Source organism: Diceros bicornis, chromosome 18 (genome assembly GCF_020826845.1).
Source record: "Diceros bicornis minor isolate mBicDic1 chromosome 18, mDicBic1.mat.cur, whole genome shotgun sequence".
Taxonomy (NCBI): Eukaryota; Metazoa; Chordata; class Mammalia; order Perissodactyla; family Rhinocerotidae; genus Diceros; species Diceros bicornis.
The window spans coordinates 747,845-775,665 of record NC_080757.1 but is presented as its reverse complement, the minus strand read 5'-3'; the positions used below and the strand labels follow the sequence as shown (position 1 = coordinate 775,665).

The 27,821-nt window shown below is 40.8% G+C and overlaps 1 protein-coding gene across 2 annotated transcripts; it reads left to right on the top strand.

Moving 5' to 3' along the window:
- Positions 1 to 27,601, top strand: COPS3 (COP9 signalosome subunit 3). 2 transcript variants are annotated; one of them, XM_058559505.1, is made up of 12 exons: positions 1 to 116; positions 3,400 to 3,529; positions 5,959 to 6,071; positions 6,164 to 6,213; positions 8,748 to 8,840; positions 10,426 to 10,605; positions 13,530 to 13,670; positions 16,002 to 16,175; positions 19,851 to 19,937; positions 25,699 to 25,812; positions 26,855 to 26,935; positions 27,281 to 27,601. In XM_058559505.1, the coding sequence occupies exons 1-12, from the start codon at positions 62 to 64 to the stop codon at positions 27,332 to 27,334; spliced, it is 1,272 nt and encodes a 423-aa protein (XP_058415488.1). In that variant the 5' UTR covers positions 1 to 61; the 3' UTR covers positions 27,335 to 27,601. The 2 variants fall into 2 exon arrangements, with proteins under 2 accessions (XP_058415488.1, XP_058415489.1); XM_058559506.1 differs by lacking the exon at positions 3,400 to 3,529 and having other exon boundaries at positions 34 to 116.
- Positions 27,602 to 27,821: the final 220 nt, after the last annotated feature.

The following is a 27,821-nucleotide window of genomic DNA, read 5'->3' as shown; positions in this document are numbered from 1 at the left end:
CCAGAGCGGCCGCCTTTTCCCGCGCGAGCTGGCCGTGCCGCTCGGGCCGCGCGGGGGAAACATGGCGTCGGCCCTGGAGCAGTTCGTGAACAGTGTCCGACAGCTCTCGGCTCAAGGTGAGGCCCCGGGCCGCCGGGTCGGGCCTGGGCGCGCCCTCCGGGCCGCGGGGACGGGCCTGCATCCCAGCCGCCAGCACGGACTCAGGGGTCCGCCCCGTGAGCGCCGAGCCTCGTCTGCGGGGCTGGGTTCGGGGTGGCGGCTAGGGGACCAGGATGGGACCGGCGCGGCCGAGTTCGAGCAGCCTTCGCGCTCTCGGGCTCCGTTCCGCCGCCCGCCGGCCCGAGCGGTCGGCGACCCGCCGCCTCCCCTCCCTGGGCTGCCGGACCCTCCTCCCCCGGCCGGGCCCCTCCGCGGGACGCTTTGCTTGACAGTTTGGGGGCGGGACTTCCGCCGGCCTTCCCGAGCGTGTGTTGGTCCCCGCGGCCTCCCTGCCTGCGGTGATTGGTGCGCCGGCGCGTCCGTCCCCCGCCTGGCCGCTGCGGACTAGGCCGCGGGCAGCGGCGCGGGCGAGTCCTCTCTGGTGCCCTGGCTCCGAGGCTCGAGGGCCGGCCGGCGCGCCTATTTTAGTCCTGCAGAATGCCGAGCCAGCTCTCGCTCGTAGGACTCCATTTCTAGGGTAGAGTTGTGGCCATTATTGCTTTGCCCTCAATTTTCATGTTGTTTGGTTCGCTCCCCTCGTCACCTGAAGCTAGAGCCCTGGACTCAGAGTCAAGTTACTAGCTGCTGGCTGTGGAGGCCCCTTTAGCCATCCTGTTTCTTCGTCTGTAAAATAAAAATAAGTCCCTACTTCACAGAGTGTTAGGCTTGCATGAGAGAGCCGTGTAAAAGCACTTGGAACGGTGCCTGTCATCTGGGGTGCAGTAAGTACAGTTACTGGTTGTTGCTAATGGCCATTAATTGCAGAGTTCTCGGAGCTGTGTCACCTTGGGCAAGAACCTTTACTCTCGAGTCTCTCTTCTCTCCATTTGTAAAAATGGAGGAGTGTATCTGCCTCGCTCTTGTAAGGCTTAACTGATCTGGTATGGAGCCGTTTCCCTGATTATCGATAGAAATTAGGTTGACAGGTAAGGCATAAACTCGCAGTCTCTGAATGAAGAAAACATTCATTCATTCATTTATGTCACACTTAGTTTCTGCTTCCTGGGGTGTAGCGTGGTTAGAAGATTTGGATTGGAATCCTGTCTCAGTCACTTCGTGTACAAGCCACTTAATATCCCTGGGCTAATTTTCTCACTTAGAAAAGGGAAGGAGGGCTGTTGAGCATCAGTTGGGATCACTTATCTGAAAGCTTTGTATATACGCTGTGCAAGACGCTGCTTTAGGAACAGTGTGTGAGGTAGAGAGAAATACACCTTCACTGCCCTTGGCTTCTGTGCCTCATGTTCACTGCGTAGAAAGTGTTTGAGTTTCTACTTGTTCTTATTCAGAATTTTCTAACACAGACCTTAAGTGAAGAGAATATCATAATTTCCAGCTTTTCTTGATTAGAGGAAATTTGACCACGTCTCTGGTTGGGCTCATTTCAAATGCACCCTGTGGCACTTAAACTTACTTATGACTTTCCCCTTGGCTCTGCACTGGTTAACTCTCATGGTTTCATAGTGACCCAGCTTTTATTTTAAGTCTCAACTCAGCATTGGTTATTTAATTGAGGAAGAAGTAATGGACTGAAGTACTTATTTCTGGGTGTTTCAAACCACTGTAATGTATTTAGAGTAGTGGGTTAAAAAAAGGGGCACATTATTTAACTGGAAGAAGCTGTCTATTTCATACCTATTGCGATCTATAGTGAGATCTATAATAAAATAATGGTGAGTTGGTACTTCCCACTTCAACTTATGTCATTATTTTGAAAGATGACATCTAATAAGATCATAGATTTTTTTAATTCTTGTTTTTCAATGCATCTAATAAAGGAATATTTCCTTTATTTTTGTTAAAACTTATCAAATTTAAAAGTATAGTGTAGAAGCCCCGGAAATTAAATTTTCAAAGTTCTTAGCTACACTCACTTGAATTTTAAGCATTATACTGTTTAAAGTGTCTTTTAATAAGGAAAACATCACCCGGCTACTAAATTGACATAGCTGTTATGGGTAGCTTGAAGTTCAAAATGTAAAAGAACTACTGAAGGAGGAAACTTAAGGTTGATGTTCATGGACTTATATACACCCACCACCACCAGAAACACAGCTAGTGGGATTTAGGAGTATAGAGTGTGGCCATGGTGTCTGTTATCAGAATAACCTATTAGATCGGCGAGTCTACTTCAAAGTACCAGTTTGGGCCTAATTAGATACTGTAGTTGTTAAAACAGAACATTGTGTTATAGGGGAAAAATCAATGGATCAGTTAAGAGATTAAATTCAACAAGCTGCTTGTTGATTGATCGGCTGCTAAGCAAGCCCTGTATTCTGAAGCTGGAGAAACAAGGTAGTCTCTCCGCCTGAGTTCACATTGAATTACCTAATTACCACAATCCCAGGTGATGCAAAGAGGAGACAGAGGACAAATATCCAAGTTAGTCACGTGTGTGTGTGTGAAGTGAGGGTCCAGGGATGACCCAGGCGGACTGTGAAAAGAGCATGAGTTGGGTAATGGAGGATTTGGAGGAGAAGAGTGAAGGAGGGGACACTAAGCATGGAGAACAGCATGCGTGGAGGCGTAAAGGTGGGAGAACATGGAACATTGAGTTTTCTGAGCTTGGTGTGACCCACGAGTAGGTGTGTGAAGGGAAGTAGCAGGAGGTAAGCCCCAGGAGGTGCAGGGACTGGTTACTGGGCTGAGGTATTTAGATTTCTTAAAGCCATTGGAATAACTGGATTGGATTTTACATTTGAGAAAGATCACACAGATACCAATACGCAGTATGGGTTGGAGGAGAGAAAGACTGAAGTAGATGGACCGTTTAGAAGATTTATAGTGTCATACAGACAAGAAATGATGAGGATATGAATTCAGGCAGAGGAGAGAGAAAGGAATGGCGCTGAGAGACTTACGAAGTAAAATTAAATCCTATTTGATGACATTTTGGATACAGAGAGGGAGATGAGGGTGGTGGTGATAGTAAAGTGTACATTTTTGGCTTGAGGGACCGGAAAAGGCAATGGAGGATAAGGAGAAACGTTCGGGGCTGGAGGGAAATGGAAGGTTTAGTTTTGAGGCCGTGGGCAGGGTGGTTTCACTCCTCTGACTCTTCCGGGTCCTCCTGAAATGAGAGAGCTGTAAGAAATCATCCTTAGGTATTTCTTGCTCTGAGGAATGAAGTCTGTGGTTAGACTTCCTTTAGTTTGGTTAGTGCTATAACTGAATATGATTCCTGTTATTCCTGTTTTCCAGGGCAAATGACTCAGCTTTGTGAACTGATCAACAAGAGTGGGGAACTCCTTGCAAAGAACTTATCCCATCTGGACACTGTGCTCGGGGCTCTGGATGTTCAAGAGCACTCCTTGGGCGTCCTTGCTGTTTTGTAAGGGGCATCGTCTTGTATAGTTTTGTGCTTGCTACAGCTGCACGCTATGCACTTTCTGGCCTTTTTTTTTTTGGTGTAGGAAGTAAACCAAGTAAACAACATTGAGCTCTTTTGCACGACTAAAGTCACATCATGGTGGTTACATCTTACTCATTCCAGCTAATCATTGCTTGTTAGATTTCGTTGAGTTTTATCATTTTTTAACTCTTGTTTATGTTTATGTAAACTTTGAAATTTATTTTTAAAAACGTACGGCCATCTCAATTGTGAGCACTATAGCTTGCATTTATCTGGATACTTTTATTCATGTAATCCATTGGATTGTCCAGATTTTCCAACTTGGAAAGAAAATAAGGAAGAGTGATGGAACAGAGCATGGTGAACTATATTGACTGAAATTACCAATGTTCCAAAGCAACATTGCTTTGAATTCTTTTCAAGCAAGCTTAAGCTGTTTAAGACCAAATTAAATAGACCTTATTTCAATTGGGGTTCCTTGTAACTCTGTGTACTTGACAGTAGAACTCTTTTCCTCTTGATGTTTTAGTATTATAAATTGAAATGTTATGGTTGTTGTGAAAGTTGAAATAATATAACGTGAGAAGAAAATGAACTAAAGCAAGGGTCAGGCTTCACTCGTGCTGGGATTCCTGAGACAAATATATGTGTCAGGAATAGAGTTTAGAGAAGACACTTTGTCAGAATGAGAGTCTAGAGCTGTACTCTGCAATACAGCCATTAGCCATGTGTGGCTATTTAGATGTAAATTAATTAAAATTAAGTAAATTAAAGAGTCAGTTCTTAGTTGCACTGGCCGCATTTTAGGTACTCAGTAGCCACACGTAGCTACTGTGTTGGGCAGCGCAGATATAGAACATTTGTATCATTGCAGAAAGTTCTGTCAGATCCTGCTGGCTGGTAAAGATTTCTCCTGTGTGTGTTTGCTGATTAGAAAAATGGGTAGCATGTGTGTTTTGTATACACGTAAACTTATATTAACATATGTCAAGTGAGATCATGTACATGTAAGCATCGTGAAACTGTAAGGTGTTTTACCATTATATGTCAGTAAAAGAGAACCTGGAAAGAACCCTGCGCTTGTTTCTGAGTAACCTGGATGTGAATTATGTTCTTCCAATTATGAGTCGTGGGGCCTGAGCTTCATATTTTTACTTATAAAATGGAAATCACAATCCTTATTGACCTATTGTGAAGCCCATAGGTCATGAGATTGTTTCAGACACATTTGATAATTAAAAAGTATAATTACAGATGTAAGGTGACATTGTTTTTTTTTTTTTTTTTTTTGTGAGGAGATCAGCCCTGAGCTAACATCCGCCAATCCTCCTCTTTTTTTTTTTTTTTTTTTTTGCTGAGGAAGACGGCCCTGGGCTAACATCTGTGCCCATCTTCCTCCACTTTATATGGGACGCCGCCACAGCATGGCTTACCAAGCAGTGCGTCGGTGCGCGCCCGGGATCCGAACCAGCGAACCCCGGGCCGCCGCAGCGGAGCGCGCGCACTTAACCGCTTGCGCCACCGGGCCGGCCCCCTAAGGTGACATTGTTAAGTCAAACAACACTTTATAGATGGAGGTTAAAATTGAAAGATATAGAAGAAATTGTGATTAGGCGATAATATCCACTTCATTTTTCTTGAAATTAGCTTCAACAGTTCATTTTTTTGAAAAAGAAGGGCTTGAAGTTTACTTGTAAGCAGTTGCCACGTGGTGGTAGCTTACATGATTTCTTCCCCAAAACCTATCTCCGACCGCCTCTCAGAGTGTTTACCATGGCGGTTGTAAGGCACCATCTGCCGAGTGACTCAGGATGGATCATCCAAGTCCTCCCTCTTCTCACCTCCACCCCTTCCTGACCTGCCTGTCAGCTGGTTCTTCTTCCCAGATGGACCACAGCATCTCCTTGAGTCCGGGCAGCAGCATCTTTAACCTGAACCACAGCCTCCAGCCAGTCCATAGTGCTCACTTCTTGCCCTCCTTCAGTCTGTTGCACTCAGAGCAGGAAAAGCAACAACTGGTTTTTACATGAGTAAATAGTCCTGACCACATTGGAGCTCAAAAGAAAATATATTTTTTTTAATTTTTGGTTAAAAGTTTATATTCAGTTCCTTCATGAATATTAGATTACCTGATACTTGGCCTCATTTAATGGAGTTTTCTTTTTTGAAAGTTGTTCTTTTTTAAGCATATTTTTTCTTAACGTCTATTTGTGTCTATTTCTGTGTCTTGATTGTGCAAAGAACCAGGCCACGAGAATCTCATACACTTTGTTTCTTAATTTTTAAAAATACTATGACATTTAATTTCACAGAATATTGGAGATAGGATGGACTTCTGCCCTCAGTCACTTCTACGTTTCCCCCCCATGAAATATCAGGATAAATTGATTCTTTTCTCTTTATTCCAGATTTGTGAAGTTTTCTATGCCCAGTGTTCCTGACTTCGAAACGTTATTCTCACAGGTTCAGCTTTTCATCAGTACTTGTAATGGGGAGCACATTCGATATGCAACAGACACTTGTAAGCTAAATAACATTTTGTTGTTTTCTACTGATTGTACTTTGCCTGTGCAGTCATTTATATTTTCAATATTTTGTTATTGTTGTATCTAGTTGCTGGGCTTTGCCATCAGCTAACAAATGCACTTGTGGAAAGAAAACAGGTAAGCAATGTTATCCAAGTATTTTACAATTCTATTGTATATCTAACTTATATATCTATAATATATATCTGACAATGAACTAATTCGTTAAGGTTCCAGGTTAGTTCTAAGCATCCTAACGCTTCAATATATAGTCGTGCATCTCTTAACAATGGGAATACGTTCTGAGAAAAGTGTCATTAGGTGATTTCGTAGCTGTGCAAACATCATGGAGTATGCTGAAGGGAAACAAAATTTGCCACCCCAAAATGTGTCTCTTTAGCATGAGGTTTATTTCAGGCTGATCATTTTTAAGAAGTAAAAGACTCAGAAAGTTTTTCTTGTCACCTCCCCCTTAACTGCCTAAAAGAATTCAGGTAAAAAACCTGTCTCAGGAAGCGAGCTATCACCTTGGCAGAACATGAACTAGGTGGTAGAGAGGGAGGGACCTAGAAAGGCCTGTATATTGGGCTCCCCTCTCTGTTCTTCTGTTTCTGCGTGGCAAGAAAAACACTTGTTTTCCAAACATTTGCTCCTTTTCACCCACCTGTGAATAGCTTTCCTTCCCTTTGAAGTCCCTGACTCTCCCCACCCCCAACATCTTCTTTTGTCTTTAACTGAGGATGGTATTTAAGGTGAGGGCTTCAGGCATTTGGTTTTCCTGTATTTCTCCCATGTATACATGTTATTAACTTAAAACCCTATTAATTGTCTCATGTCAATTTAATTCTGAGACCAGCCAGAAGGACCTAGAAGGGTAGAGGAAAATTTCTTCCTCCCCTACATAGCTGGATGGGATAGCCTACTACACACTAGGCTCTCTGGTACTAATCTTATGGGACCGCTGTCATCTATGTGGTCCATCGTTGATCAGATGTTGTTATGTGGCCCATGACTGCATGTGGTCTCTTTAGCACTTGCGGTAAGGACAGCGGGCCTCCACCAGGTGAGGACTCTGAGAGGCAGGATGAAGTAGTACTTCAAGAAGGGCTGCTGCTGCTGCTGGTGATTTTCAGAACGACCGTCCTAGTGCCTTTATGTTGTATGTGCTGGGTTTTTGTTTGTTTGTTAAGACTTTTAATTATGACAGAATTTTAGCTTCACAAAAAGTTGCAAGAAAATAACAATATAAAGATTCCCCTATACCCTTCACCCAGATTTTCCAGATGTTGACATTTTACCACACTTGTTTATCCTTGTCTCTTTTTCTCTGAGCCATGGGGAAGTAAATTGCAGATGTGATGCCCCTTATCCTAAATACTTCAATGAGTGTTTCCTAAAAATTAGGACATTCCCTACATAGCCACAGTACATGATCAACAGCAGGAGGTGGATGTAATCCTTTAACAAATCTACTGACCTTATTCAGGTTTTGCCAGTTGTTTTGCTAATGTCCTTTGTAACAGGAGAATCTCAGATCATGGATTGCATTACATTGTCATGTCTCTTTCATCTCCTTTAATCTGGAACAGTTCTTTGGCCTTTCTTTAACTTTTTTTTTAAATAAGTCGTTTCTCTCTCTTTTTTTTTTCTTTGCAGGGGAAGATTTGCTCTAAGCTAACGTCTGTTGCCAATCTTCCTCCTTTTTCTTCCTTTTCCCCCCCTAAAGCCCCGGTACATAGTGTATAGTTGTAAGTTCTAGTTCTTCTACGTGAGCCACCGCCACAGCATGGCTACTGACAGACGCGTGGTGTGGTTCCACGCCCGGGAACCAAACCCAGGCCACTGAAGTGGAGTGCACCGAACTTGAACCACTAGGCCATCACGGCTGGCTCATCTTTAACTTTTGTGATATTGACACAAGTTATAATTTGGGTGTTTCTTTTTTATTTGAAATTGAACTTTAAGACTAGTGGTTTGAAGGAGACTGAAAACAGAAAGAAACAGTTGGTATTTTGTAGGAGTACTAAATAAATTGTGGTTTGAAAGAGATGGTTAACAAAAATCAACATCTTTATTGAAAAAGTCATGTAAGTTATGCAGCTATTTTATAGTGACATCTCCTGCCCAGAAACTGACTGTACCTCACCAGAAACTTGGTCTTGTTATTTATATTCAAGTCAGGAAATGCTCTGTTTGTAACTTGTGGTATCAGTTTCAATAGTAATTTATTAGCAGGTAAGAGATGTTGGAGAGAATTTACGCATGATACCTAGACTGTCCTGTGGGAAAATGCCAACATCCTTTTCCACAATTAAGTTTACTAAGTATAGGCTCTCATCTGTTGTAAATATTTGGAAAATTTTTGTTTGTTTAGGTGTAAATATAATAAACTTTTGAGATAGTAATATTGCTTTTGATTGTTGATCTTCATTGTAAAAAAGCTTTATGATTTAAAAAACGTTGCCAAATTACCATAAATATCACAGACAGCTTAAGAAAACGTTTTTCTGACTAAATAGGGACGGAAATTTCCTGGAAGAGTATGGAAACCTCATATTGTTATTTAAAGGAACCTATCAATTAGTGTTATTTTTTATTTGTAAGTGACAACATAAGATCCAATGTCCTGCCATCTTTGAGAACTTATCTGAAAGAGGTGTCGTTTCTGACAGCCCCTGCGAGGAATTGGCATCCTTAAGCAAGCCATAGACAAGATGCAGATGAATACAAACCAGCTGACCTCCATACATGCCGATCTCTGCCAGGTAAGTAGCCAAAGAGTGTTAGTCACCTGAGTCCGAGGTAGAAGGTTGGTTGTGGGTTTGCTCGACACTGGCTTAGATAAATGAAAGCAATTTGGTGGAGACTGTGATAGATTTTAGAAGTTGAAATATGTAGGTATATCTGTTCTGTTAGTAGGCAAAATTTTTCACAGGCTGCGGGATACAAACTGTAGAATGGGGCTCAGCTAGTAGGCCTGTGATGTGAGTATGAGTAGAACAGATAGAGTAATTGGTGCTTGTGATGTTAAAAAAAATTCCAAGTCATTTTCTTTTTAAGGAATTGTGGAACCCAAGAATAAACATAGGTAACTTCTTATACCTTAAAATGATATTCATTTATTTTATTTTACATGGTTCAAAATCCAGAAGGCAAAAGGGAGGGTGTATCATGAAGTCTCCCTGCTACCCTGCTCGCTAGCCACCCATCACTTCTCTCCAAAGGAAACCAGTGTTAGTAGTTTCTTGTGTATCATTCCAAAGATATTTCATGCCCATACAAGCAAATAGGTATATAGTTTTTGTCTCAGTTTTTTTACACAAATAGTAATAATCTGTACGATCTCTTATGTACTTCGCTTTTTTCTTCTTAATGTATCTCGGAGATGATTCTCTGTCAGCTGCATAGTATTATTTTTTTTTTTTTTTGGTGAGGAAGATCAGCCCTGAGCTAACGTCCATGCCAATCCTCCTCTTTTTGCTGAGGAAGACTGGCCCTGGGCTAACATCTGTGCCCATCTTCCTCTACTTTATATGGGACGCCGCCATAGCATGGCCTGACAAGCGGTGCATCAGTGCGCACCCGGGCCGCCAGCAGTGGAGTGTGCACACTTAACCGCTACGCCACGGGGCCGGCCCCTGCATCGTGTTCTATCATATGGGTTTAACCGGTTCCTATGGGCTATTTATATCGTTTCCTTAATAACATGGTACATGGATTATTTCAAACACATGTTCTAGTTTCACATGATGATATGCTTTCTTTTTTTCTTTTTTCTTTTTAAATCTTTTAAAAAGCTTTTGTGATTGAGGTATAACATACGTAAAGTGCACTAATCCTAAGTGTACAGTTCAGTGATTTTGTACCAATATCTTCACCTGTGCCACCATCATCTGGATACAGAATTCTGCCGTGTGCTTGCTTTCTTGAGTTGCACAATTCCCTACACTTACCTAAAGGATTCAGAAATTGAAAAGGAGTAATTGAAGAGACAACTTGTGTTTTTATCACACCATGCTGGTCTATTTGTATTCCACTAGTTCAGCAAAGAGAAAAAGGACTCAGTTGTTTGCACATCTGTAAACAGAATGGGTGCTAGGTGGGCTAAGTGATGGCTTTAATGCCTCTGTGGAGTACTTTATCTCATGGCTGGCTAGTCTTTTATAAAGAAGAACTGTCTTCTGAATGCTTAAGAAAATGGAATAAGGTGTTGACATTTAGATCATGTTAATAAAATGTAAAACAAAATAATCATTTTCTTGAAGTTTCTGGAATCTATGAATTTGCTCTTTCTGCTAACGCTTGGCAAAATACAATTAAAATGACGATTTAATACAAGTCCTTTCACAGCTTTGTTTGCTGGCAAAATGCTTTAAACCTGCCCTTCCGTATCTTGATGTGGACATGATGGATATCTGTAAAGAGAACGGAGCCTATGATGCGAAGCACTTTTTATGTTACTATTATTATGGAGGGATGATCTATACTGGGCTAAAGAACTTCGAAAGAGCACTCTACTTTTATGAACAGGTAATCATCTCTCTAAATGTCCCTGAGGTTCCTTTGGACGTGTGTGATCAAAGAAGTGTGCAGCTGGAGCAGAGTGAGCGTGGGCCTCTGAGCGTCAGGGTGTCCTTTCCAGAATTTTCTCTGTGGGCGTGTCCGTGGTGGTGATCTGCTCCTGAGTTGACGAGCAGAGGCAGTGGAGGGAAGAGCGCCCATGCGCGGGTCTCATCTAGGCTCCGCCACTGTGCCTTGTCTGGTTTGGGTTAAATTCTGTATGTCTCTTGACCTTTATAGCTTTCTTTGCATGTGGGGAAGAGATTGAACTGAGCGAACTGTGAAGTGTTGTCTTGTTCTAAAACCATGTGTGGTGTTTTGTTGAGTTTTATTTATTTTAATAGGGAAAACATTCTCGTAGTTCACAATTCAAAGGGTATTAAGGAGTACACAGTGAAAAGTCCCTCTCACCTGTGTCTCTGTCTGTGTAATGGCCACTGATCTGTGTAATGAGACGTAGTACACAATTTGGCAGAATATTCTGGAGATTTACTCAGAGTCTAAAAAAGAGATTTACAATATTGGCTAATACTAGTGTTTTAAGATAAATTTGTCAGATGTTCATAAGTTTCTATTTTATTCATAGCACATGCTAAGGTAATTAAGGATAGTCTAAGCCTTCAGGGAGCCCATAGTTTAATTGAAATGCTAAACACATAAGTACACGTGCGTGCATCTGTGTCCGCGCGTTGCCTCCGTGGGTGGGGGTTGGCAAGCACTGCTGAGGGGACCTGGGGAAGGGTCACCAGAAGGTGCTGGTGGGCAGAGACAGTGTCCTTAAAGGATGTGTCTGGTCAGGTAAAGTCTTCAAGCTGACTTCTCTTGAAGAGTACACAATTCAAAAATTTCAGTTGTTTAGAAAATAATAAACACACGCTTCACAGCCACAGCGTTATAATTTTACAGCCCAATATAATAACTGATGAGCATACTGATGATGATCTAGAAATATCGAGATGGTGTGGGCAGTAAAAAGGCAGGAAAGTATGCAGTACACTTAGAAAAATATTTCTATAACGAATAGCTAAAATGTTAAAAACAAAACATTTTTGAAGTTTATAGCTAGAAGCCTTTTACCTGAAAGTATACTTATTGCCAGGCCCAACCCCGTGGCTGAGTGATTAAAGTTCTGCATGCTCTGCTTCAGCAGCCCGGGTTCGCAGATTCGGATCCTGGGTGCGGACCTACTCCACTCACCAGCCATGCTGTGGCAGTGTCCCATGTACAAGGTAGAGGAAGATGGGCACAGATGTGAGCTCAGGGTGAATCTTTCTCAGCAAAAAAAAAAAAGAAAAATACCTGTTCCCTGATTTTGCCGTAATGACAAGCATTGTCTAGTGTTAGTCTACTTCATGCAACTGTGTTTTAATAATATGCAATTTATAGATGGTATAGAGGGTATTAGTACCTTAATTTCAGAAGGTGATACAAATTTTTTTATTGCCTCAAAAAAAAATTCCGAAAGAAAGATGTACTTATTGAAAAAAATTCAAATCATACAGCATTGTATAAAGCAAAAACTGAAAGCAGCTTCATCTTCTCATATCATGCCATGGATTGACCTAGTTAGTTTACTAGTCCTCAGTTGACGGAAATGTAAGTTGATTCTGGTATTTCACTATGAAAGCAGTGTTGCAGTGGGGATCATTGTACATGTATCCTCATGCGCTTCTATGAGTGTGTCTGTAGAATAATCTCAAAGAAATGCCTTACAGGCTCAGTGGTTTGGGTTTTGATTTGAAACATTTGGGCTGATTTGGGCATGATAGTTTTCACTTTTTCTTAACCTTCATAAATCCAGGTGAAAGAAAGTAAAAAGGCAGCCACTGAATAGAGGAAAATATTTGTAGATCATATTTCTGATAAGGGACTTGCATCCAGAATATACAAAGACCTCTTACAATTCAACAACAAAAAAACTAAAAATTTTAAATGAGTAATGGATTTGAGTAGACATTTCTCCAAAGAAGATATAGAAATGGCCACTAAGCACATAAAAAGATACACGTTATCATTAGTCATCAAGGAAATGCAAATCAAAACCACAAAATGTTACCAATTCACATCCACTAGGATGGCTAAAATTAAAAAAGAGACAGCCAATAATAACAAGTGTTGACGATATGGAGAATTTGGAACCCTCATAACTGCCAGTGAGATTGTAAAATGGTACAGTCACTTTGGACAACAGTGTGGAGTTCCTCAAAATGTTAAACATAGAGTTACCATATGACCCAGCACTTCCACTCCTTGGAATATATCCAAGAGAAATGAAGACAAAGTCCACACAAAAACATGTACACTGTTCATAGCAGCATTATTCATATGGCCAAAAGGTGGTGACAACCCGAATGCCCATCAATTGAGCAATGAATAAACAAAATGTTGTATATCCATACAATGGAATATTATTCAACCATAAAATGGAATGAGGTACTGATACATGCTACATCGTGGGTGAACCTTGAAAACATGTTAAAGAAGCCAGTCACAAAAGACCACATATTTTTTATGCTATTTATATGAAATGTCCAGCATAGGCAAATCCGTAGAGACTAAAATAGAATAATGGTTGCCTGGGGCTGAGGAGAGGAGAGAATGGAGAATGACTGCTAAGGGATGTGAGGTTTCTTTTTGGGGAGTGAAAATGTTCTGAAATGAGGTAGTGGTAATAGTTGTACAACATGGGAAATACACCAAAATCCACTGAATTGTATACTTTAAAAGGGTACATTTTATGGTAGGTGAATCGTATCTCAATAAAGATGTTATAAGAAATAATAATAGGGCATTTAATATAAGTATTGTTTTTTAATTAAAGTGATACATGTGGTCTATTGCTCTTTCCTGCTCCATTGTACTCTCTTCACGCTAAGCATTCTTCTCTTGCTCAGGCTATAACTACCCCTGCCATGGCGGTCAGTCATATCATGTTGGAATCATATAAAAAGTATATTCTAGTTTCTTTGATATTACTTGGAAAAGTACAACAGCTACCGAAGTACACGTCTCAAATTGTGGGTAGATTCATTAAGGTGAGTTTTTAAAATAAAACTGATTTCTTCAGTGACATGTTAAGTCCATAAGGAAATTGTAATGAGACATAGTTCTATAATTTTATTTTATAGAGATTTAGCTCTCCCAGCAGCTTCAAATTAGCAGACATTTATTAAATGTCTCCTGGGAGTCTGGGAGCTGCAGTTCTGGAGAATTTCTAACTCCATCCCAGTCCATACACCCTCTGATCACCTGATGGGGGTGGAATGTTTCTCAGGAATGTGTCTTTAAACTTTCCTCTGGGTAATTATAGCTATAGATGTTTAAGCTCCTCTAAGAGTTGATTTTTTTCTTTTCTATTACAATTTAGTGAAATACTGAAAAAGCAGTGCTGATTTATTGAACTATCAATTTGCCCAAGGCTTGGGAAATCTTACTAGAGCGCTGTACAAACACCACAAGTTCTGCCCACTGAACTTTTTTATTTATTTATTTTTTGTGTGTGAGGAGGACTAGCCCTGAGCTAACATCCGATACCAATCCTCCCCTGTTTTCTTGAGGAAGACTGGACCTGGGCTAATATCCGTGCTCATCTTCTTCTACTTTATATGGGACGCCGCCACAGCATGGCTTAACAAGCAGTGCGCCGGTGCGCGCCTGGGATCTGAACCTGCGAACCTCGGGCCGCCGCAGCGGGGTGCGTGCACTTAACCGCTGCGCCACCGGGCGGCCCCTGCCCACTGAACTTTTGATTGTCTTCACTGAGGACCCAAGTTTAGGACCACGTTAAAAAATAAATTAACTATTTTTTAAAAACTTTTTGAAATACATACCCATGGTTTTTAAAAAATTGAGCAGTTTGAAAGGTTATGATGTCATGATCAATTTGATAACATTGTTACTTTGTTTCTCCTTGTACAAAACTCAAAATTTCGGGATATCAACTTGAAAATCTTCCTGACGCAAAGATTTTTATGTTCTCTTGTTGAAGATAGCCAAATGTCCTTCACCTAAGAGCCCTATTGAGGTTCTCAGGGCTCTAGGCTGCCTATTCACAGGCGAGGAGGGAAGGGAAGGTGGTTTAGAGAGGGCCCTTGAATCCTGTGGAAGGGTGATAGGCAGGGTAGGTTAGGGAAGCCATGCTCAGATCATTTTGGAGAACTCTCGTGGTTCCCTCAGGTGGCCCTTGAGCCGACCTGTTGTAGAAGGAATGCTTTCATAAAGTGATGTCTTCATGACTTGAGGGCATCATTCACAAGCATCGGTAGTTTATTTATGATATCATAAACAGTGGAAGGAACACAGACTTCATAGTAGAGATGTAGGTTTGAATCTAGTTTCTACCTGTGCTTCTCATGACCACTTCACATTCTCTTGTACCTCTGCCCCAATTTCTTAATATTGAAAATAGAGGATTTGTAGTTAGTGCCGTTGAGTTGATTCTGACTCCTAGTGTCCCTGTGTACGGCAGAGGGGAACCCTGCCTGGTCTTTTGTGCCATCCTCTCACCTCTGGCACTGTATCAGACAGTGCTCTGCCGCTATTCATAGAGTTTTCATGGCCAATTTTTTCAGAAGTGGGTGGGCAGGTCCTTCTTCCTGCTCTCTCTTAGTCTGGAAGCTCCGCTGAAATCTGTCCATCATGGATGACTCTGCTGATATTTGAAATACCGGTGGTATTTCAGCTTTCAGCATCACAACAACATACAGTCACCACAGGATGACAATCGACAGACAGGTGATGTGGTTCCCTGACCAGGAAATGAACTCGGACCATGGCAGTGAGAGACCGAATCTTAACCGCTAGACCACTAGGGCTGTCTCCAAAAATAGGGGATAATATGCATAAAATGCCTAAAGCAGCTCAGGCTCTGAGCAGGTCCTCAGCCACTGTTCTCTTGTTCCTGTCTTGCTCCTTGTTATCAAAAGTAGCCAATTGTCCCATTGCATCTGGTGAGGTGCATATGTGTGTGTGAGAGCATGAGAGAGTCGAGAAGGATGGAAATGTTGCCTTCTTTCTTCCCAATGTAATTTATCAATAGAAAAACAAAGAGGCACTGACGGAGAAAAAAGATGAGAAAAAAAGACACACGTGCCTTAAGTAAATGCAGTGCCCTTTCACCTGCTATGCTGTTATTTGCTCTATACTACCAACTTTTTTTGACGATAAATTACTTCATAGGGAACTTCTGTCCTTGGTCTTAAAAACTAAACATTTGCTTTGGGTAAATTATAATTTGTTAGGTAACAATAAAGGATATTGAATGTACTTGCTCAAAATACAGTACCGTGTTTGCTTTTGCTTCCTGTACACAATTTTATTCCTGTAACGTTTTAATCTGATTTTTTTTCCCACCTTCAAACCTTTAGCCTCTTAGCAATGCATACCACGAGTTAGCACAAGTTTATTCAACCAATAATCCCTCAGAGCTCCGCAACCTGGTGAACAAGCACAGTGAAACTTTTACTCGTGATAACAACATGGGACTGGTGAAGCAATGCTTGTCTTCTCTTTATAAGAAGAATATTCAAAGGCTAACCAAGGTGAGGCATCTGCTGACTCCCCCGGGACCTCGCTCCCTTCTCTTTTCCTTCAGAGTGCTGAGAAAGCAGGTACAGGGATAAAGTGTGGCAGGATTTCTATACTAAGAACTCTCGCAACTGATGTTGTAGAAAGAGTTTGATTTATACCTTTTGGTCTTTTCAGGGCTAGAGCAGGGTATTTGAGAAGAGGAACAGGTGAAGAGGAAGACAGGTAGGAAATACGTCTACATGGGGAGGCAGAGAAAGGTAGCCTGAGAGAGGTAAACAGCTCCAAGGGCAGGTGGGGACATACTAATGATGCAGACGTGAGTTGCTTGTGACCAGCCCTGGAACTTCTCAGGCTGTGCTGATGTGTGTTTGAACACGGTACTACTTGGACATTGCTGTTTAGGCCAGGGTTGAATGAGCTATGTGCAGTTGAACTGTAGGAGGTAAGCCAGTTATATAATTTTTATTTTCAAAATGAAAATAACTGATGGTTTTTGATTATAGAAAATATGTTTATTATCAAGTGTTCAAACAGTACAGAAAAGTAAAAAGAAAAATGAAATCCCATGTGAGCTAGGAAAGCGTATGCTGCAAGTAATAGGAAACTAAGAGTGCCTTAAACAAATAGAGGGTGGTTTCTCTCTCCTCTTGAGAAGTAGTCTAGTCAGAGCTGATGAGAACATGGTGAGCCCGTCCCTATGCATACCCTCTGCCCTGTGTCGGCAGTGTGACGGTGGATGAAGGAGGGAGCAGGAATAGGGCTGTGTCTTCCTAGGCGACCTAGCAAGGGGGGAGGGCCGCTGGAGGCTCCAGATGGAGGACAGGGAAAGTGTGATGGATCTGACAATGTGGGGTCTGGAGAAGCCAGAGAGAAAGAGGGGTGAGGAGGGGGTTGCCGTGGAGGCAGGCAGGCAGGCCATCCTGGAGGAGCAGTGCCCCTCCAGGAGAAGAGGAAGGAAGGTGAGGAGATGGTCACTGAACAAGAAAGGGAAACTCCTTGTAAATACTCTAGAGAGAGAAACTGTAGCTTCCTCATTAAGAAAAGGAAATCAGAATTTATGAAAAGTTAATTTGTAAGAGGAAAATGAAGAGCGTGAACGAGAAAGCAACTCAAGGAAGATCAAAAACAAATGTAACCTGTCAGCCGGAGAAAAACCAACTTGACCCACAGGCAAAAAAGACCAGGATCTAAGAGGTTCAGGGTAACAAGCAGCCTAATTCTCCCCAGAAAATTTTCTGGGGTTTTGCTAGCAGAACCACTCTAGGTAAATGCCTGTCTCACCATCAAGAGGTAGCCATGGAAAAATAGCTGCAGCCCGGTTGTGACGAGTACTTGAGGTTTAGATAAAAGAATCAAAATGTTAACACGGATAAAAGACGGTGCCTTTCAGGAAAATGTTATATTGCAAGATGGCAAATAAAAGTTGTGAAGAATTAGAATCTAAGAAATGTAATAAGTAGACATCACTGCAAAAATCAGTTAAGTATCTTGTGAAAGAGTCAACCAGAGTTCATCACTTTGGGATAAGTTGATAGCTTATGCTTTGAGAAGTCAGTATAGGAAAATGCAGTTTTCTGTTTTGGATCAGATAAATCCAGAACAAGAGTTAGAGTTTGACCAAACAAACAGGAAGGGCCTCAAGGTGGTCAGTCCACACCTGGACAGTGACTCCGCAGTTATCAGTGTCCTGGGTCCTGCGTGGTGTTCTGACCCGTGGTTAATTGAGGTCCACTGGGCTGATAAACACTGCCCAGGGGACCTAGGCGAGGGCCACCGTAGCCACTGCTGGGAAGGACAGTGTCATTAGAGGATGTGTCTAGTTGAAAGGTTAAATCTTTGATGGTGGCTGTTACACTTTTTGGCCTCACATTCTGGTGCCAGAATAATAGAAGGGGGGAAAACAATCAAAGGATTTTCTAGCCATGTTAGTCTCTTTCTTATTCAAAAGTCAGAAAATCAAAAGCTGTTCAAGAAGTCTCAACGGGTAGACTGTATGTCAGTGTCGGTGACAGGAACCGTGTCCCATGGCTTTGCTGGCTGGAAGGCACCAGGAGACAGAATTATCACATGGGCGTAAATCTGCCACTCCATATTAACGTTTTGGTGGACATTCTTCTAGAGTCCTCTTGCTTCTCTGTCTCTGTATATGAAGACACTCCCAATGAGAAGTAATTGGGATCATATTCTGCATGCTATTCTGTACCCTGCCCTTTTTGTTCAGTCTGTCTTAAACCTCTTTCCATGGCAACGGAAGCCTATGCACAGTTACCCTATAGAGTAGTCTGTTGTACAGATGGATCAGAATTTATTCAACCAGTCCTCTATTGATGGACATTCAGGTAGAAGTTTCCGGTTATTTTGAAATAGGAAAAATGATAGTTCTGCGTATTTAGAAAGTTCATTTTCAGGTCCTCATTTGTGTTAAACTACTTATGTACTTCTTAAAATTAACAATTTCATTTTCTTCGGTGCTACTCACTGAACTAAAGTATATGTAGATTTTTTTGGTAATTGGCTTATCAAGAATTTTCAAGATCAAAGTTTTAACAAGCCCTACTTTGAAAATGCTGTTGTAAATATTGCCAGCTTTTCTAAAAAAAAAAAAAGCTTTTTTAATTTGTTCCTGGAAGGGAGCATTTTCATCAAGTTCCAAGCAGAGCAGTGGTAAACACTGGTTTCCTTCTAACGCCCCATTTGTTTACACATTTTAGCTTTGAATTTTGAAGAATGCATGTGATATTTTCAACTTTATTTTATTTAATAGTTAAGACATTCATAATACAAAATTAAAAAGATACAAAAATCTTCATCCAGTTCCTATACCCCAGCCACCCTTTTTCTTTCCCCAGAGCCAACCCACTGTTACCAGTTTCTTAGGTATCATTCTAGAGATTGTCTGTGCACGTATAAGCACACATACATGGACTCTCTCTCACATACGTGTACATCTTTCCCCTCCTTTTACACAGATGTTAGTATGCCATATACACTAGTCTGCATCCTCCTTTTTTATATTTAATGATGTGCATATCTTGGATTCTTTTTCAGTTCATAAAAAGTGTCCTCACTTAAGTTTTTTACAACTGCATAGTAGTCTGTTTATGTGATTGCACTATACTATACTTAACCAGTCCTCTGTGGGGGGACATTTAGGTAGTTCCAATCTTTTGCTATCACAAACAGTACAGTGATTAACTTTGCATGTTTGCATTTCAGACATATAGGAAAGTATGTGTAGGGTAGTGTCTAGAAGTCATTACTCCTCTAGAAAATTGATGACTAAAACCATTGGATTCGTGAGGCCCACCCCGTGGCGTAGCAGTTAAGTGTGCGCACTCTGCTGCTGGTCGCATGGGTTTGGATCCTGGGCGCGCACAGACGCACCACTTGTCAGGCCATGCTGTGGCGGCGTCCCACATAAAGTAGAGGAAGATGGGCACGGATGTTAGCTCAGGGCCAGTCTTCCTTGCCAAAAAGAGGAGGATTGGCATGGATGTTAGTTCAGGGCTGATCTTCCTCACACACACACAAAAAATTCATCAATTTCAAGTCATCTTTACAACATAAAATTATTTTATATGGTAAAAAACAGATTTTTAATGATTCAGTAGAACCCTGTACACCTTTAATAAAATTTCTTTCCTCAGTTGTTTCTGCCTGTGATTAATTCTGCTTCTGAATTTCAGACCTTTTTAACACTGTCATTACAAGATATGGCAAGTCGTGTGCAGTTATCTGGACCTCAGGAGGCAGAAAAATATGTCCTACACATGGTGAGAGTGTTTGCATTTTTTAAAACTTAATGAGGGGATTTTTGTCCTTGTAAAAGTAACAGATGTTCATTATGGAAAATACAAAAGAGGAGAAAAGGCGAGACATCCAAAGTCAACCGCTGTGGACGTTTTGGTTTATTCCGTTACGGTCTGTGGGGTTTTCCAGTCATATGTGCTCACGTGATATACCTGGTGTGTCCTGTTTGTGCTCCTTATTTACGTTTTCATTGTCAGAGTTTTTGTGAACATCATTTAAAACACTCATGAAATAGAGATACAGAGAGGCATGGAGCTGTGCTCTTGCTCTGCTGGCCTGTGACAGGTCACCAGCTTGTGCCTGTATATAGGTCAGGGCGCTGCTGCCTGCCCAGAAAGTCCCGCTCAGCTAGGCAGTGCACTTAGTGATGTCATTGGTTGCAGTCCAACTCGAGCCCCTTACCTCCTCACCGACCACTGTCAGTCCGTGACTACCTTCAGAGTCGTGTTGATGTAAAGCGTGCTAGAGTAGGCACCCACGTGCTCACACCAGCTCCAGAAATCATATTACCAGTGCACCTGACACCCATGTTTATCACTTCCCAGTTGCATCTCCCTACTCCTGAAATTTGGATAAGCATCATTTAAACGATTACGTGATAACCCACAAAGTTGATATATCATAACCTACCTACTTAGTCAGTTATATAAATATGTGGCTCTGATCGGATCCATCAAAACAAACCTATCTCCTCAGCCCAGGTCAGGCAAATCTTATGTGTAGCAAGTCAGGATTCTACATTTTTCTGCTAGTGATCTCCCCTCTGATTTCAGGAGCACTGCCATATCAGGATTAGGAATAATAAGACTGTTTTCCACTGTGATAATGGAGTATTTTATTTCCGTAGTTCAATTTACAAATGTTTTGAGGTTTTTTCCTTCAGCCTAACCCTCAAAACACACACACACATCCCAAACAAACAAAACCTGTCCTACTTAACCAACCTTGGAGTGCCTGCTAAGAGCACCTTGCTAACCCCACAGGGGTTATACAAAATGAGTAAGCTAGAGTCTCCTCTAGGGAACTCACTCTTTGGTGGTGGGTAAGAAGAACTATATGTGCTTATGATACCAGCCAGGACACACAAGCTAGTGAAAGGCTTTGAGGGGTCAAAGGACAGGGATGGGTTTTGAATACTGCGTGATAGACCCTGACAGGCTGTGGATCAACTAGGGGTGTTTTGTCTGCCAGGGGACATTTGGCAATATCGGAAGACATTTTTGGTTGTCACAGGTAGGGATACTACCCACATCTAGTGGGTAGAGGCCAGGGATATTGCTAAACATCCTACAACGCAGAGGGCAGCCCCACAACAAAGAATTATCTCGTCCAAAATGTCAATACTGCCAAGCTTGAGAAATCCTGCCCTAGAGTGTAAGGTCCATGAGGGCGGTGATTTTTTTTTTTTTTTTAATGTCTTGTTACAACTTTATTTTTTTAGAGCAGTTTGAGGTTCATAGCAAAATTGAAGGGAAGGTACGGAGATTTCCCGTATATACCTTGCCCCCACACAAACATACCCTCCCGCATTGTCAACATCCCTCACCAGAGTGGTACATTTGTTACAATTGATGAACCTACATTGACACATCATCACTCAAAATCCGTAGTTTATATTAGGGTTCACTATTGGTGGTGTACATTTTATGGGTTTGAAGTAATGTATAATGACATGTATCCATCATTATGGTATCATACCAAGTATTTTCCCTGCCGTAAAAATCCTCTGTGCTCTGCCTTCTCATCCCACTCCTGGTAACAACTGATTTTTTTACTGTCTCCATAGTTTTGCTTTTTCCAGAATATCATATGGTTGGAATTGTACAGTAAGTAGCCTTTTCAGATTGGCTTGTTTCACTTAGTAATTTGCATTTAAGGTTCCTCAGTGTCTTTTCATGGCTTGATAGCTCATTTCTTTTTAGTGCTGAATAATATTCCTTTGCCTGGATGTAGCACAGTTTATCCATTCACCTACTGAAGAACTTCTTGGTTGCTTCCGAATGTTGGCAATTATGAATAAAGCTGCTGTAAACATCTGTGTGCAGGTTTTTGTGTGGACATAAGTTTTCAGCTCCCTTGGGTAAATACCAAGGAGCATGATTGCTGGATCATATGGTAAGAGTATGGTTAGTTTTGTAAGTAACTGCCAAGCTGTCTTCCAAAGTGGCTGCACCATTCTGCATTCCCACCAGCAGTGACTGAGAGTTCCTGTTGCTCCACATCCTCACCAGCATTTGGTGTTGTCAGCATTCCCAATTTTGGCCATTCTCATAGGTGTATAGTGGTATCTCGTTGTTTTAATTTGCATTTCCCTGATAACATATGATGTAGAGCATCTTTTTATACGCTTATTTGCCATCTGTATATCTTCTTTGGTGAGGTGTCTGTTTAGGTCTTTGGCTCATTTTTTAATCAGTTTTCTTGTTGTTGACTTTTAAGAGTTCTTTGTATACTTTGGATAACAGTTTTTTGTCAGATGTGTCTTTTGCAAATATTTTCTCCCAGTCTGTGGCTTGTCTTCTGAAGTTTTTAATTTTAGTGAAGTCCAGCTTATTGGTTATTTCTTTTATGGATTGTGTCTTTGTTCTTGTATCTAAAAAGTCATTGTCATACCCATGGTCATCTAGGTTTTTTCCTACATTATCTTCTAGGAGTTTTATAATTTTGTGTTTTACATTTAGGTCTGTGATTCATTTGAGTTAATTTTTGTGAAGACTGTAAGGTCTGTGTCTCGATTCACTTTTTTCCATGTGGATGTCCAATTGTTCCAGCACCATTTGTTGAAGAGACTCTGCTCCATTGTATTGCCTTTGCTCCTGTATCAAAAATCAGTTGACTGTATTTACAGCGGTCTATTTCTGGGCTCACTCTCCTGTTCCATTGACCTATCTGTCTATTCTTCCGCCAGTACCACACTGTCTTGATCACTGTAGCTTTGTAACAAGTTCTTGAGTCAGGGAGCGTCAGTCCCCCAGCTTTGTTCTTCTCCTTTAATATTGTGTTAGCTGTTCTGGGTCTTTTGCCTCTCTATGTAAATTTTAGAATCATTTTGTCATTAGTCATAAGATAACTTGCTGGGATTTGCACTAAGATTGTGTTGACTCTATGGGTCAAGTTGGGAAGAACTGATATCTTGATCATATTGAGTCTTCCTTTCCATGAACATGGAATATCTCTCAGTTTATTTAGTTCCTCTTTGATTTCCTTCATCAGAGTTTTGTAGTTTTCCTCATACAGATCTTGTACCTATTTTCTCAGATTTATCCTAAGTATTTCATTTTGGGGGGATGTTAATGTAAATGGTATTGTATTTTTAATTTCAAATTCCATTTGTTCATTGCTGGTATATGGGAAAGCGATTGACTTTTGTATGTTAACCTGTATCCTGCAGCCTTGCTATAATTGCTTTTTGGTTCCAGGAGGGTTTTTTGTTGATACTTTCAGATTTTGTACATAGATGATCATATCATCTGTGAACAAAGACAGTTTTATTTCTTCTTTCCCAATCTGTATACCTTTTATTTCCTGTTCTTGTCTTAATTGCATTAGCTAGAAGTTCCAGTACGATGTTGAAAAGGAGTGGTACAAGGGGACATCCTTGCCTAGTTCCTGATCTTTGTGGGAAAGCTTCAGGTTTCTCACTATTAAGTATGATGTTAGCTGTAGTTTTTTTTTTAGATTTTCTTTGTCAAGTTGAGGAAATTTCTCTTTTCCTAGTTTACTGAGAGTTTTTATCATGAATGGATATTGGATTTTATGAAATGCTTTTTCTGCATCTATTGATATGATCGTGATCTTTTTTAGCCTGCTGATGTGATGAATTATATTAATTGATTCTCGAATGTTCAACCAGCCTTGCATACCTGGGATAAATCCCACTTGGTTGTGGTGTATAGTTCTTTTTATACGTTGTTGGATTTGCTTATATTTTGTTGAGGATTTTTGCATCAATGTTCATCACAGATATTGGTCTATAGTTCTCTTTTCTTGTAATGTCTTTGTCTGGTTTTGGTATTAAGGTAAGACTGGCCTCATAGAATGAGTTGGGAAGTATTCTCTCTGCTTCTATCCTCTGAAAGAGATTGTAGAGATTGGTATAATTTCTTCCTTAATTGTTTGGTAGAATTCACCAGGAACCCTCTGGGCCTGTTGGTTTTAATTTCACAAGGTTATTAATTATTGATTCAATTTGTGGAATAAATGTAGGCCTATTCAGGTACTATGTTAGGGATTTTTTTAAAGTAAACATTTTATTGAAGTATAATCTACGTAAAGAAAAGTACACTTAAGTGTGTAGCTAAATATATTTTCACAAAGTGAAGACACCTGTGCAACCAACACCTAGATCAAGAATCAAAATATTACCGGCACCCTGGAAACATGTCTTATGCCTGCCTCCGGCCCTACTCCTGGCTAGAAAGGTTATCATCCTGACTTCTAACATCCTATTTTAGTTGTGTTTGGTTTTGAGCTTTACATAAAAGGAAACATACAGCATCTACTGTTTTGGGTCTGGCTTTTTTTGCTCCACATTATGAGATTTGTACATGATGTCTTAATGTAGTTTTAGTTCATTCATTTTCAGGGCTATGATGTTCCGCTATGTGAATATACCTTTCCATTCTAATTAGATGGACATTTGGGTTGTCGCTAGTTCTAGTTATTACAAAAAAAGTGCGGCTGTGTTAAACCTGGGTTTGCATTTCATTTGGGTATATTCCATCCACTTTCTAAAGAGGCAGCTCTCTGTGATCACATAGTCAGATAATTATGCATTCTGTTTAATATGTGTTGGGCTGGTTGCTGTTTCATTAAATAGCTTCACTCTCTTCGAAAGCTAGAAAGGAGTAGGCCAGTTTAGGCAGCTCAGCCCCACTATAACAAAAGGACTAATTGTCGTCAGCCTGGAGCAGTTTGTTAGGAACAGCGGTACCTGTTTGGGACTTCTCTTGGCTTCTCACTTTTTAACGTCATGGACAGGATTTAGCTGTGAGGATCAGTCAAATAAATCCCCAGTCAGTGAAGCAAGTAAAGCACATAGACCTTGAAACTACTGTGGAATCAGCTTTGGAAGAAAAGTTTTCTTGAAGGATCAGAACATAATTTCTCCTGAGGTGAAACAAAAATGTGTTAGAGTTTCACTTTGTAAAATGCAAGGGCAGTGTAAATTACATCTCAATGAAATTAATGTTTAAAGACGCAAGGGCACTTTGAAAGCATTATGTTAAAAGAAGATACAAAAGACACATGTTCATGATTCCATTTCTGACATGTCCACAACAGCAGATCCACAGAGACAGAAAGGAGATTGGTGGTTGCCAGGGACTGAGAGGGTGGGAGAATAGGGAGTAACTGCTTAACAGGTTTAGGGGTAATGAAAATGTTTGGGAACTACATAGAGGTGGTGTTTGCACATAAATGCCACTGAATTATTCACTTTAAAATGGTTAATTTACGTTATGTGAATTTTATGTCAATACAAAAATGCAAGGGCAGGGATTTGTGTGTGTGTGTGTAAGTTTTGCACCCCTTAGCATGTATAATGGTGCCTAGCACATAGTAGGTGTTCAAGAAATACTTGTTGAATAAACAGATGGTGCTTAAAAATACACATATGAATTTATTTATTTATTGCTCTCTGTGCTCTCCCCTGATTATATTGAATCACTCTAAATTCACTTAGTGCTCGCGTCTGAACTGCTTTCCTGATTTCTTCTTTTATAGATAGAAGATGGTGAAATTTTTGCAAGTATTAATCAGAAGGATGGTATGGTCAGTTTCCATGATAACCCTGAAAAATATAATAACCCGGCCATGCTTCATAACATTGATCAGGAGGTAAATATGAATGCCAGGTTTTGATTTTTTTGATTGATGTTTGAGATGTTGTATTTGAAATACTGCCCCTATGATTCACGATAATTCTAGTTTTAAATACAGGTAGTTCTCAACTAGTTTCTAGGAACAGCTTAGTTTCTAGAAAGTTAATTTCGAAATGGGCTGCCTAGAACTTCCAGATTGTATGGTTATAAGTAAATGGTGGGTTAGTTTTCCTATCTAGCTCACCAAAGCCTACTTAACTCCTAAAACACTTGAAGAGTCTTATAATTAGTACAATTTTATCCATACCCGACTGCCACTTATAATGCAGAGCCTTGTTTCTATGGTAAAATGTATTCAGAGTTCCAGGTTGGGAAGTCAGAAAACATGTGACTGTGTCAAGAGTGGGATTGAGTGGGGTGGCTGGAGGAGGAGAGCCGTCCTGCAGTTCCCTGTTGGGCAGCAACCATGGGCCACAGAGTGTCACCACTGCATCTTCTGCAGTCATGCTGCTCTGAGTGCCATGCGGGGTTCTGGACACAAGTTGGGATTGTGTGGGTGATCTCTGTTTCTTACATCTGATTAGGGAAATGGATTGAACCAAACATTGAGTCTCAGAGACCTAAAAGCAATGCATAGTAGCATAGTATACCTCCATAATCCCTTTTTTGCAATTCAAAGTCCAAAAAACCCCTGAAAACTGGAAGTTTTTTTGGTAACTCATTTGATGGCGTCACCTGAAATAATGTATAGTCTTTATTTATTCCACTTAGTATGAATATTTTTAGGTTTCACTGCAAAAGATATTAATGTGTTTGGTTATGGGGTGCTACCCTAGATCCTACTGGGATGTTAGGTAATATACAGTACTTGTACTGTGTTAACTTTCTGAATTCAGAAATTCTGATTCCAAAACCTATCTAGCCCCAGGGGTTTCAGATCAAGAGATTGTGAACCTCTAGCACCCATATTAATAGTCTAGGTTAAAAAGGGTATAAATGACCTAAACCTGCATTACCTGCGAACCTGCGAACCACATTCAAATATGTCTATCATGCAGATGCTGAAGTGCATAGAGCTGGATGAGCGGCTGAAGGCCATGGACCAGGAGATCACAGTGAACCCCCAGTTCGTGCAAAAGGTGATTAGGGTTCTGCTCATTAAGTAGAAGTGGAGTGTATGGAGAAGGAGGTGTGTTCCCACATCAGGAACAAGAACTTGATTTCAGGTTAAATGTTTAGTTGCCAGAAATTTTTTGAAAACCTTTATCGCTAAGTTCACAGAGAGACTCATTGAAAGCATCTTCAAACTATGGCCGGGAAGTGTGGTGAGAGGGATGTGTAGGGTGGTTCCTGGAATTGCCTCCTCTCCATTGTACAAAAGGGTGACTGTCCTCTGGGAGGAATGAGGGGTGCTTGTTTGGGGCTGGTGGGAAACCCTTGACAAGGGCAAACATAAATACACTGCCTCACTGTCTCCTTTACAGAGCATGGGATCACAAGAAGATGATTCGGGAAACAAGCCATCTAGTTATTCCTGAAACTAACGTCCATCCTGAGTTAATCGAGAGCAACTACCACTTTGGCCAGTGGCGAGTGGTAGGAGGGCAGCAGGGAGGACCAAGCCTGTTTCACCTGGATGTTCGGAAATTACATTTTATTTTGACATCTTCAGTCCTATGTGCTTTCAGAAAACCATTCTCTGCAAAGAAAGGAAAAAAATTTTCAAACTTTAAAGTCTGTTGTGGATTTATTTATCCTCAGATTAATGTTGTTCTTCATTAAATCTACTTTTTTGTTTTAAATTACTTGAACATTGATGTGTTTTCTATATCACTTTTTTTCCCTCTGAAAAGTTTTTAAGAACACATTCATTATGAACAGAAATAGTTATATTTTAGGAATTTTTGGAAGATTTGAATCTGAAGTTGGTATCAGTTGCCTTGAAAAAAAAAAATAAGATGAGAGAGTCCATAAGGCAGAAGCTAATTTTGTATAATTAGAATTAACATGCAATTTTAGTGACAG